Below are 13,400 nucleotides of genomic sequence, written 5' to 3'. Positions count from 1 at the left end.
GATTCATAGAGTTGATACCTAATTCCCAAACAACACTTTTGAGGATTCAGTTGTTATTTGAGTCAACTCTATCTATGATGCACTCAATGTCTTAAAGCTTTTCACATATAGTTGGTCCAACTCCGAGTAAAGGAGGGTTGCAACTGCTAGAAGTGGCTCACCATGTCAGCGCCCAAATGCACAAGGGTAGTTTTAGAAAATTGTCCACAACCATGTAAATTGGAAAAAAAGGATTCATTTAGCTACCCTCACCTGGTGGGACTTAAGACTTGGTTTATTGTTGTTGTTTTAGTTGTTATTTGAGTCAACCAAGGTTGTTAAAGTACTATTCTCAAACCTCCGTCTTTCTTTGTGAATTTTTCTTTTATTTCAACACCTATTTGCACCAAATTGGTATTAAAGCAAGTTTGATCTCGTGGGTTCCTGGCAAGAAGGGGTGGAAAAGGAAATAGAGGCAGATATGTGACTATTGAGCAGTTTGGAGAGTTGCAGGAACAAGCTAAATAACTTACTCAATTATTCAGCTTGCTACACAAGCTAAGGGTAATCAAGACCACCAAAACGGTGATAATAGATTTGATCATGTTAGAGGAGCAAGAGATTAAAATCAATCAGCAATCTAAGGATGAAATTGACAGCTCTAGTGATGAAAGGAGTTTTGAAAATGAAAGGTCTGCACAACAAAACAAAAGGCCTTCACAAGAAGATTGCATTGTATGTTCTCTACAAAAGACCAATGGGTAGAACCCTTCTTCTTTAAGATTGGTTAGATTGCTCATCGCAAGGTTATTTCACCACTTCCCACTTCAATAGGTGGAATTCAAATGTCTCCTTGGTGCTACCCAAAGAAATATTGTATGGATATTCTCTAATTTTCTTGCCACCAAGCAAAAAATACACAGAGGTTAGAAGGAGTACCCTTGAAGAGAGTGAACCTACCTCCCTTGGATAAGTAATTCCCTTCCCATCCCATTAGTTTTTTCTAAACTCTCCACAACAAAGTGCTAGATGCCTTCATTCTTGAATTTTGCGCCTAGTAGAAGACTAATATACAACAGAAGCCTTCCAACCACGCACCCTAAAGCACCGACTAAAAGTTTCTTATCTGCTTCCTCTCCAATGGGAATAAGCTTGTCTCTCCCAAAATTAACCTTCAAACCAAATACTACTACAAAGCATTAAAGAATGGTCCTCAAATCATCTATTTCTCTAATGGCCTCCTCTCTTAGTGTCAAACTAATCCTTCCTAATCTATTGCAATTTTGCCTCAAAATCCCGAATTTCTTGTCTCTCACAATTATTAAATTTTTCGCTCTTTTATTGAAATACTAAGCATCCTTTTGGGACACATTTGAATTTTTTTTTTCTTTCTAGTATAATATTAGTTGCAAGACAATCTTCAACAACTTGGTTGGGAAGTCACATCCTCATAATTCATGATTGATTTTAAACCTAGGACCATTTTATGAGGAAAGTTATTAATGATTTCAATAAAAATATTTTTTATATTGACGATCACTTCCCAACTAAGAGGTCGTATACAAGTATAAAAATGGTTTTGTATGATAAAATTATTTTTACTTCAAGGTGCCCCAATGCTAGTTAATGAAAACTAAATGAAAGAAAGAGATTTGAAATAGCGAGCATCACTTGAATGTCAAAGGCATTGTAAAAGAACTTCAGTATTCATATTTGTTTTAAATGCTTATTATTTCGGTTAATAATATGATATGAGTTTAATTATATTGTGATATAAATGAACGTTATGCATTTTAAAAATAATTAAATATATTCTAAGTGAACCCCTCTAAAAGAAAACCTTGGATTTGTTCGTGGCCATGTGGTTTGGCAGATAGAAGGTCATGAATCCTACAAATTGTACCATGACTAGATTTAGCTCAAGACACATCACTCCAAGTAGCACTTTCAAACATTCATCGGAAGTAGGCAATGGCTTCTAATTTGATTAGTTAGGCTATCTAGAATTGGAAACAATAATAAATACATCTATTCATTCAAACCTAAACCCTTATTCTATTTTGTATGCTTTCTAGATTCAAAGGGTAGCTATTAGATCACAAATAAAGTTACTCTAAGGCTAAGAGGCTCAACTTTAGCACCTCAATGTGAACTCTTCTACACGTGGGATTTAGCATGATCCAAGATCAAGTGACAAATAATTTCACCTCATCAATATTCATATTGTGAATGTTCAAAATTTATACAGTGCAAGATACACCTTTTGGTAAAACACGTGCATATATAGCAATCCATAGATTTATCTCTCTCTTCCTTTATTGCAAATTTCTTCAAGATAGCATAAACTACATTCCTACCTAACCCCAAAGTTCTATGTGGATGATTACTCATTGTCAAAAAAAAAAAGCAAATCATATTTTAGGGATGTTAGAGAAGATAGTCTAATAAAAAGTCAAACAAGTTGAGATTAAGTCCTAGATTTCATAGAGGATTATAATTAATGTGTCTCAATTCAAGAATAACATGGCTAGAAATCCAATATTTTTATAATAAACACAATTACAGTCTCATGCCTCCAACTACATACAATAATGACTTTGGTGGGGCTAGGTCTAGCCTAGACATGTTTGTCTAAGCCTCGCATAGCAATGTTTCCAAGCAAATAAGGGCTCCTATAGCCATGCCTAGGAGGTTTTCCATAAACTCATCTCCACTCCTACCTTTCTTTTGCCCGAGAGGAAAAAAAAGGAAGTACAAATAAGTAAAGAATCAGAAAATGAGTAGAGGCTGGCGGAGTTTTACCATTCAAGGGAAGTATGTCAAATGAGAAATGAATCAGTTTCAAAGAAATCTAATGCAAAAGGAAACAATAGTAGGATACAATGAAAAATATCCATCTGGCCGGAGAAAGGTGACCCTTTGGCCACCATTGAGTATAACTTTAGCATTTGATAGTTTTGCAGGAAAACCAAACCCTTTTTCCCCAGTACCTGCCAAATCAAGTCATCAATAATAAAGAAATAGTGAATAAGTAACAAGTTCTAACTTCATTTCACTGAAGTTCAGTATGAAGAAAGACAAGCTAGGAGCAATAAATTTGCAAAGAAACATGCAATGAATAGTTGTACACTTGTACATCACAACAAGACACAACATTAAAAGTTTCAGCCACTGAAGAATGACTACCTAACAAAGAAGACAAGTTTCCAGCTCTCTCCCTGTCTCAATTCTCTCTCTCTCTCTCTCTCTCTCTCTCTCTCTCTCTCTCTCTCTCACACACACACACACACACACACACACACACACACACATTTATAATAAAAGAAGAAAAATAAAGCAAGCTTCATTCTATGAGCCATATTTCCACGAAAACCAAAACAAAGTGCCTCAATCTCATAAGATGACAAATGGATTGATTCAAACCTACTAACATAAGCTATACACCTTCTCACAAAACTCAGTTGAATTAACTATGAACACAATTAAGTAGTTGAATTAAATGCAAGCTAAATTCATATATGAATTAAGCCTTTTTAAAAATGAATTTCAACCAAATTTGGGTACAGATACAGATTGGATAATAGTCAATACGCCTCCCTAAAAAATACAAATTAAGAACCTAAGAATAAAATAACCTCACATAAAAGAAAGGAAAAAAATTAATCAAGTTTCAAGTACAAACACCGTAACATGTATTCACGCACCCCAAACTACAGCATTTTAAGAATGAATTATGTTTAAGTATAAAAATTAAACTAAAAAATACAATGAGAAAAGCAACAAAGACATACTCCCGATCTTCACCCGACCATTTATAGCATAACCATCACTATTCCTGCAGAAGTAAAATTAAAAATAAATTAAAAAAATGATGTCAAAACTCCTGTAACCGTCCATCGAATTGCATAGGGAACAGAGGGAAAGAGTAAAATAAAATTTGAACATTATTGGGCATCAAACGTAGAATCTCAACTCATTGAACTGTTTAAAGAAAACTCAAAATTCCGCCAGTTAATGAAATATCAAACGCTCAAACTTCTAATTTTTTTTTGTTTTTTCCTGCATTTTCTCACTATCCAAACAAATAATCATCGACAAACATAGATTTGAAATACATGATTAAGTTTTTGGAACAACCATGTATAGGGAGAGGGAAATAGAAAGCGTACGGAGATGAAACTACCAGAACCGAAGGAAGAAAAAAGCAGAAGAAATGCAGAAGTGAGGCGAAAAGGATCTGTTTTGCTCCGTTGATTGTTGCCATGGAAACGAATTGGCAGAATCAAATATTGGAAACCTCAAGAACTCTCTCTATCTGCGCTCGTTAATTGTTGCTTTCGTTTGGGAGTCCGAATCAACGAGTGAATGGGCACGGGCCGGCCCGTAAACAAGGTTGCGGTTCAAAATTTACGAGTTCTCGGGGTAGGACGGTTCAGAAATAAATGGGATGTTTGGGGTAATATGGTCATTGTAAATTTGTAAGAAAAATTAAAAAAATTAAAATGCTAAAATAGAATGCATTGAGTTTAAAATATGATAGATAAAGTGGCAAAAGCTTAGTAGAGGCAAACACATGTCCACATGTCATAAGTCAAGCTTGTTCAGGACATTATATTTGCATGTGACTGTTTGTCTTGTGTGTAACGGATGAGTAATAATCATGTAAAAATAATATAGGTTCTATAATTTGAGTATGTTTATATTTTAGTAAAAGTGGAGAATGACTTTTCGATCATTTTGATGTTTATGTGAGATTTAAAATAACATATAAAGCTCTTAAGGAAAAGATGAGTGTTAATCAATCTTATTAAACTAGTTTTGTAAACGTGTTTAACCTACTTTTCTCCCTTACTAAACATATGTTACCTACGAAGGTGTCAATGAATTATACTGATTCAATATTTAGCACATATTGGTCATTTGCTTACATAAATTGCTTACTGCTTTTGTTTACTTTGTAGTCAACTGTTGTGAATGTCTTCATATGGTAAAACACGGTATGCTTTGACTAACTAGTAAAAACTAAGGATGCTCTAACTAGTGTTGCACGACCCTTCACAAGGTGTGAACTGTTTGTCTCATGACAATTGGCATCAAAGCTTAGTTAACTGTTACGTGAATTCAGTTGTCATCATAGTGAAATTGTGTGAAACATTATTAAGAAGAGATCAAGAAAACCAATAACGAAAGAATTAAGGTGCTAGAGGCACAGGCTAAGATAGCCAAGAATATGTCCATAGCGATCGATAAACTTGTAGACCGCATTGATTCATTGGAGGGATCACAAAAACATTAGCAAGATTCTATAGTGGAGATGTTAGAGAACTTTTATGCTACAATAGAAGCTTTGCAGATTTAGATAAGTGATATGAATGTCAAGATGAACCTAATGGTTCATGTTATAAGAAATTCTAGCTCTATAGGGATGGAGTATGAAATAACAAAGATGCTAGAACCCTGAACATATGGGGGTGCTTGTGGTGCTAAGTAATTTGAGAAGTTCTTATTTTACATGGAGCAATACTTTCGTGCGACGAGAGGAGGCAAAAGTATCCATGGCAACAATGTACTTAATTGGTGACACTAAACTGTGATGGTGTGCCAAATACAATGAGATAGAAAATGGATATTGTGTAATTGACTGTTAGACATACTTGAAAAGAGATCTCAAGGCTCAATTCTTTGTTGAGAATTTTGAGTACAATATTCAACGAAAACTGTAAGACCTTAAGCACATTAGAACAATTAGGGATTAGTGAAACAATTTTTTACTTTGATATTGGATATCCGAGACATGTTAGCGAAAGACAACTTGTGCTACTTTCTTGAAGGTTGGAATTGTGGACAAAGGTCGAACTTCATCAACAAAGAGTTCAAGACTTGCGTACCATACAAGCTATAACAAAATGTTTAACTAACTACACTGAAAAGAGTTCCACGATGTCTAAAGAGAGTGACATAGGTCGATATAATGGAAAGTCTTTCTAGAAAGGCACATCCAAAAGTGGGGGAGTTGACATCAAGACATCAACTTCAAAAGTAGCTTCATTGTCTTGTTGGTTTGACACATCCAGTAGTAATGGTAAGATAACATGCTTCTTATGTCGAGACCCTCACAGAGTTGTTGATTGCTGTTAACTTTGGTGTGATCCAAAGAGGGGGGGTGAATTGGGTATAAAAAATTTCTTCCTAGGTTAAACCAGATGATAATAGAATTATGCAGGTCCGTTTAAGAATTATCAATTCCCCTAATCAATCAAGTAAGCAAATATGGCATTCACTATAAATTATATATTTGCATACGTGCATCACAACATATCCCATTTTAATTTAAAGTGTGTATGAAAAATGATTTACCAATTAACGCAAACATACACAAGTGCTACGTATCTTATTCAATTTAAATGTGAGCATGCAAATAGTTATAACTATAAATGAACAGACATACACATATGAAAATTAAAGTGCATAAAATAAATGAGATAGGAGGGGGGGGGAGAGAGAGAGAGAGAGACACACACACACACATGATATTTATTTTCAAGGTTCGACCAAACCAACATACGTCCTCGTTTTGGGCATACCCCCAAAGGATCACGCTAACCTTACTCACTTAAACAGGTGGAGTAGAAGATGTTACAACCTCTCTTTACGAGGCAAGGTAAACCCGAGCTCAATTACCAAGTTGAGCTCAACTGGTCTTTCTTATGGGGCGGAGACATCCCAGTTCAATTTTCGGGTTGAACCGAACTGGTCTCACTTACGGGGCTGAGACTTCCTAGTTCAATTTACAAGCTAAACCCAACCGGTACAATAAAAATATTTTTGTACATATAAATATGCTTCCGAATACAAGCAGAAATGTATAACATTAAAGCTCTAAAATGCACTAATATGATATGAAATAATGCTCAGTAAAGAAAGGGTGTTTTTTCAAAACAAATAATCCAATCTTTGAAGAAAGATATATATGATAAAATGCTTCAAAGATTTGGCCCCTAATAAAAGTTTTCTCCTAAAATTTATTTCAATAAAAACTATAGGAGACCTTAGGGTTTTGCTCTAAAAATATTTTTTCAAAAACAATACATATATGATCTTTGATGTGAACTAAATATGCAATAAAAAATCCAAAGATCAAAATGTAATAAAAGTTTTCTTGAACAAAAATTTGCAATAAAAGATATTTGGAGAAGTTATGATTTATGCATGAAAAGGTTTTTACAATACACACACTCTAAAAATAAATGCCTAATAAAAATACTCTCTTCAAAAATGTTTTTAAAGAAGGAATCAAAGAGAGTTTGGAGATTATGAAAAGATTTGCCCCCAATGAAAAGATTTTTGCAATAAAAATAGGTTTGGGGGAACCTTGATTAGGAAAATCTAAAATAAATTTGAGAGAAAATTATGGCTAATCAAAATTGCTAATCTAAGCAAATGAAGGGGTATTTATAGAATTTTAGGAAAATATGACCGTTGGAGACACGAAAGTCATTTTGGAAAAAGATTAATGTTGTTTAATTAAAAAATAACCTTAATTAAATGTGGTAAAAATTTGGCAACTCGAGAGGTTCAGTCACTCGATGCCTAGGGTCGGTCACCCAAACACTTATAATGGCTCAGAGGCAACTTTCTAGTTCGGTCGATCGTGGCCAATGGACGGTCGGCTGAACCAGATGATTTCCCAGGGCTTCGTGGTTTCGGTCGCCCAGTTAGGGGTTTAGTTTGCTGAGATGATATGTTCGATTGACCGAGGGTATTTTGAACTGATAGTTTGGTCAGCTGAGGTAGGTAGAAAAATTCAGTTTTAAGGTTCGATCGATCGTGGAAGATTAGCTCAAATTTGGGTCAATCGTCCAAGGCAAGTCAAAGATTTGATTTCCTATTTGGTCAGTTGATTGAGTCATTTATAACACCAAAGGTCGGTTATCCAAGGCTTAGTCAAACATTTGACTTTCGGCCTACGATGTGTTCAGTCCATTGAGCTGATTATAACTAGAGGGGTTTGGTTGACCAAATTTTTAAATTAAACCCAAAAATCTTCAGTCAACCAAAGTCTTTGTAAGCCCTAATTTGACCCTAAAGTTATGTTAAAACTTTTTTAAGATTTTAACATTTTATGAAAAGGTTTTGTATAGTGTAGGAGCCCTAAGGTCAGTCTAAGGTCATATAAGCATTCAATTCATATCATGCAGATGCATGCATTATTACAGACCAAAGTATGAAAACCAAATACAATTACAATTGAAATAAACAAATGTCTTCTTTCTTATGTGCTCTTTTCTTCATGGAATACGCCAGTATGTGCGAGCTTTAAGTCCTTTCTGGATTCCATCTTCCTCTTTTGTGTGTGCATTCTGAATTGTAAACCTGTTCAAAACACTAGGCACACACATGAGACACTTGTGTTTGTCAACATTAAAACAGAGATCGGACTCAAAAAGCCAATAATTGCCTTCATAAGTCATCCCTTTGCAAGGGGGAGAGGGCACAAGGATCTGATGAGGATGAGGAAGAAAACCCAATGGGTGCAATGCAATTACTCAAAGCATTAGAGATGTTGAAAAAAGAACTTAAAGTTTCACAAGTTAAAGGGTTACTATTTGTGGATCTACGAATCAATGGGAAGAGCACCTATGGTTTGGTGGATGCTAGGGCTACCTATAACTTTGTTTCGCAGAAGTGTGGGATGAAACTCTTAAGAGAGACTAAGGCATTACCAATGTATTTTGCTAGTTTTTATTGTCTTATAGGAGAACACCCTTGCATGGTGCAAGTTGTTACGAAGAAAGTGGATGATGGGAAGTTTATCTTAGCCATGCAACTCAAGAAGAATTTGAGAAGGGGCGAGTAGAAATTTCTTGCAACACTAGTCGTACATGGGAAATTAGGCTAAGAGTGGGTCCTACTATGATCCAAATTATATTGAATGAGTATTAAGTTGTGATGCAAGAGGAACTACCTCACAACTTGTCTTTATAATCGGGCATGGAGCATAAGATTGAGTTGTTACTTTTAAGTGACTTGCGGTTAGGCTACTATTAAGTGAGGATAACATATGGTGATAAGTTGAAGAGTACTTGCATGACGAGCATGGGGTGTATGAATTCTTGATGATGCCCTTTGGGTTGATGAATGGGCTAGTGACATTTTTGCACCTTGATGAATTAGATGTTTCATTACTATGTCGATAAGTTTGTCATGGTATACATAGATGACATTGTTGTCTACAATTCCCCTTTAAAGGAACATAAAGAGAATCTATGGAAGGTGTTTGATAGGCATAAGGAGAATAACCTTTATGTGAAGAAAGAAATAAGCTATTTTGCTTTGCAGATCATCAAATTCCTTAGTTATACAATCAAGTAAAGTTGTATCCATATGAATATGGAGAAGGTGATAACTATTTAAGATTGAAGATCCTAACGACAATGAAAGAGTTGTGTTCCTTTCTTGGACTCATCAAATACTGTTGGAAGTTCATAGAGGGATGTTCGAGGAGAATTGCCTTATTAATGGAATTGCTAAAGAAGGGTCACATGTGGAATTAGACCGAGGATCCAAGAAAAAGTCAGTTAACTAGAGCTTTAATAAGGACAACAAAACTTGGTATAAAAGAAGTTGAAGTAATCCTTATAAACGAATAGCAAACATCATCAAGGAAGAAGCGACGTGAGTTCTTGGTGAAGTGGAAATTGCTTGGAGATGAAGAAATTAGCTAGATGTCAACATCAAAGTTGAGGAATACCTAGTTTCAAAGTCCATAAGGACATCAACCCTATAAGTGGGGGAGAATGTCATGAACCAAGCTTGTTTTGGGTGTTATGCTTATATATGATCACTTACCTTGTACATGTGGGATGAGTTACGATCATGTAAATAGTAATATATGTTTTATACTTTGAGTATATTTATGTCTTAGTGTAAAGTATGAGTATGTCTTAGTTATATTTATGTTTTCTACTGCCAGAGTTAAAATAGCATATAAAGCTCTTTAGGGGAAGTTAAGTGTTCATCCACCTTGTAAAATTCACTAGAATTTGTAAACGTGTTTAACCTACTTGCCTTCCTTGCTAAACACACATTGCCTACAGAGGTGTTACTAATTGAATACATCACTTCAATGTTTACTGTTTATTTTCATTTGCTTACATGAATTGATTGTTGTTTTTCGTTTATTTTGCATTCAATTATTGTGAATGTGTTCTTGTGGTAAACCACAATATACTTTAACTGACTAGTTAAGTAAGAGTGCTTTAGTTAGTGTTGCATGACCCTGCATAAGGTGTGAAGTGTTCCGCTCTTGACAACCTATGTTAACATGAGAAATGAGAGAGTTTAAAAAGCATCTATACAATTCATACAATATGCCAACACTATCCAAAAAGTGATCTTTTGTTATAGCAGGTGCAATAAACTATAGAAGAGGGAGTAATGAGCTTTCACAATTGCCACCTAACCTCTAATCGAAAAGGACTCCAAAGTTCGTAGGAAAATTGTAACGACCTGCTTAGTTTCCATAATATATATATATATATATATATGTTTCCATAATATAATAATCTAGCAGATCATAGTCCACCTGGGCCCGTGGGTACCAGGGATATATCAAAAATACATAATGGAAGCCTAAGTAGCAGGAAACATAAAATCATCATATCATAAACACAAAACCATCCATCACAATACCAGATAAGTTTATACATCCCAAAAAGAAAGACCTAGGGACATTTTTCACAAAAATTCAACCGTCCCCACCAAAACTTACCCTTTAGAAAAGGCAGATCAACAGAACTATATCAGCGGAGCTTTACCTGCTCTCCTATCAGGGGCTCCTGAAATGTTTATGAAATTCGGGGTGAGACACCTCTCAGTAAGGGAAATAAACTAACACTAGTGTGTAGCAACATGAACATTTCTGTGGTAACATATAATCATAAACATAACTAGTAAAACTATGTTGGCCTAACAAGGCTTACAATTCTTATTTTGATGATAACAAATCATGATGTGTTTAATATGGTTTAAGTGAAAGTTTTTCAGGAAAAAAGACAAAGCTTAAAGGTAGTAACAAAACTTAAAAGGATGATAGAGTTTATGGATTAAGAAAAGTCTTGAAGAGCATAAGAATTAAAGATAATTTGATGAAAGCTCAAAGAAAAGATCAGAAACTCAAAGATGATGGAAGAACAAGGACGTACTTGAAGATCAAAGGAATAAAGTTTTAAGGATATTTGTATGTAAGTACTTCAAGTTAATTTCAAGTATAAACTGAATTGAAGCTCACATAAAATCAAAAGAAACTCAAAAATATATTTTTGGAAAAATCCTAAAATATGTTTTTCAAATCATAGAAAAGAAGGGTTTTTAAAAATAAAAGAAAAGTTTTTTAACAAAAAGGCCAGGCGACTGCCTCATTGTGGCAGGTGCCTACCAAATTAAATGAAAGATTTTTTTCAAAGAGACAGTAGCATGCTAGGTGACTACCTGAATATAACCAGGCGCCTGGGTGGTCATGCCAAGCGACTGTCATTGTTCTGTGTTGTGAGTTTCTACTATGACAGGCGACTGTCACTCGAACGTTGGCTTAAAAACTCTCAACGGGAAGATTTTATAAATGGATTTTTTGGACACTATTATTTTGAAAAACTTGGAAACTACTTCAGGGAAACTTTGGGGGTAAGGAATTACTTTTAAACTTCTATTTAATAGCCCCAAACTTCAAAGATTTTAGACACCAAGAAAATTCCAGCAATCAAAGTTCTCTAAAAAGCTCTCAAATTCTCTTGTGTTCATCCATCTTCATCCACTGAGTTACTGCTGATATAAACTTCGAAGTAAAGCGTTCAAAGTCTAAATCTTTCAATACTTGAAAGATATTTGGTGATTTAAATTCAGTATTGAGCTTCAAATTCTTTTATATTTGAATTACCTTGAAGTATTATAGTGCTAAATGTTGTACTAACCTACTCTGCTGTGAGAGTGTTTTCTTGTACACAAATTCTTCTCTATATTGGTTCTTGTTTATAGACAATTCAAGGTTGTAGAATCGTTGGACCAAATGATGGAATATCGTTTGGAGAGGCAGGCTCTAGCCTAATAGAAGGAGTGATTGTAATCGGTATTGTTCCACCCGTCAACGGAACTAAACTAGTGAATCCTTTGGTGGTTTGCCAAAGGCGAGGACGTAGGCTGGGTATAAGTCGAACCTCGTAAAACCTTGTGTCTCTCTTTTCTTCCTTGCTCTTTATTTTTTAGCAATACTTGCAACTTGCATCTATGCTTTAAATTTTTAATTCTGAGTGTATGGTTGTTAAATAGACCAAAGGATAATTTGTTTTGGTTTGATCAACATTGATTGCGGAAATCAAAAGGGACTATGTTGGTTGATCATCCTAAACTTATTAATCTGAAAGTTTGTTTAAAAGCTAAACACAAAGAAAAATTGTGAGTTTGGAATAAACACAGGGCTTATATAAATTCAGCGTGCTTTAAAATTTATTACAGGGCTATTGACACAAAGATCAAAATTTTGATTATCTTGTTGATTGGTTGTGGTTGAATTTCTTTTTGTATTTGTTGATATAAAACAAAGAATTAAAATTGAAATAATTTTAAAATTCCAATTCACCCCCCCTCTCTCGGGAAGCTATCCTAATTTCAAACTATATATATATCATTTCTAGGAAAACATGTATAATCAAAACATGGTAGAACATAATGGTTTCCATAGCATAATTCATCTCATATAAATAATAATACAAAAACAATTCTGGTAGGTTAGTTGGCTATTGTCATGTATTACCCCCATATGACTGGGTTGTGTGGCCCGAAGGCGGGACTTGACAATGATTGGCCGACCACTGCCAAGTCAAAAGTACAGTATGTAAGTTTGATGGGTTTGCCAGACCTGGTCTATACACTAGGGGCGCTCACACACTTCTTAAAACCACATCGAGCATCCAATCTCACACCATTCCGTACAGCGACATTAACACAAATATCATGATAAATCATGAACACATAGCATCGGTACCGTGCAAATGCTAGCCTAAACTAAGCCAACCAGATTCTGATAACATATATCATATACTGAAACTATGATACATGGATATTTCATACTATTAATTATCAAGTCAATTATATCATTTTGCATATATATATATATATATATATATATATATATATGTATATCATGAAAATCATCGGCCCGAATGCCGGTATTTCACATTTTACCATAACTCGGCCCATACGCCAACAAATCATATCCATGGCTCGGCTTGTACACCGGCAAATCAAAATCATAGCTCAGCCCGTACGCTGGTAAATTATACACATAGCCCGTACGCCAACAAATCATATACGTAGCTCGGCTTGTACGCTGAAAAATTTTATACATAGCTCGGCCGTACGCCATA

At 34.9% G+C, this 13,400-nt stretch overlaps 1 protein-coding gene across 1 annotated transcript in view; it reads right to left on the bottom strand.

The window, feature by feature from the left end:
* Positions 1–13,400, bottom strand: part of LOC131145933 (ER membrane protein complex subunit 7 homolog) — a 42,554-nt gene that overhangs the window by 12,524 nt on the left and 16,630 nt on the right. The window contains exons 2-3 of the mRNA XM_058095106.1: positions 3,746–3,814; positions 2,861–2,918 (exon numbers count right to left, since the gene is read on the bottom strand). Of these exons, the coding sequence (XP_057951089.1) occupies positions 2,861–2,918; positions 3,746–3,814 (127 nt within the window). The remainder of the gene's footprint in view (positions 1–2,860; positions 2,919–3,745; positions 3,815–13,400) is intronic.

This window comes from Malania oleifera, chromosome 13 (genome assembly GCF_029873635.1).
Source record: "Malania oleifera isolate guangnan ecotype guangnan chromosome 13, ASM2987363v1, whole genome shotgun sequence".
NCBI classification, from domain to species: domain Eukaryota; kingdom Viridiplantae; phylum Streptophyta; class Magnoliopsida; order Santalales; family Ximeniaceae; genus Malania; species Malania oleifera.
The sequence above is the reverse complement of the archived record's forward strand: the minus strand, read 5'-3'. Positions and strand labels throughout refer to the sequence as shown.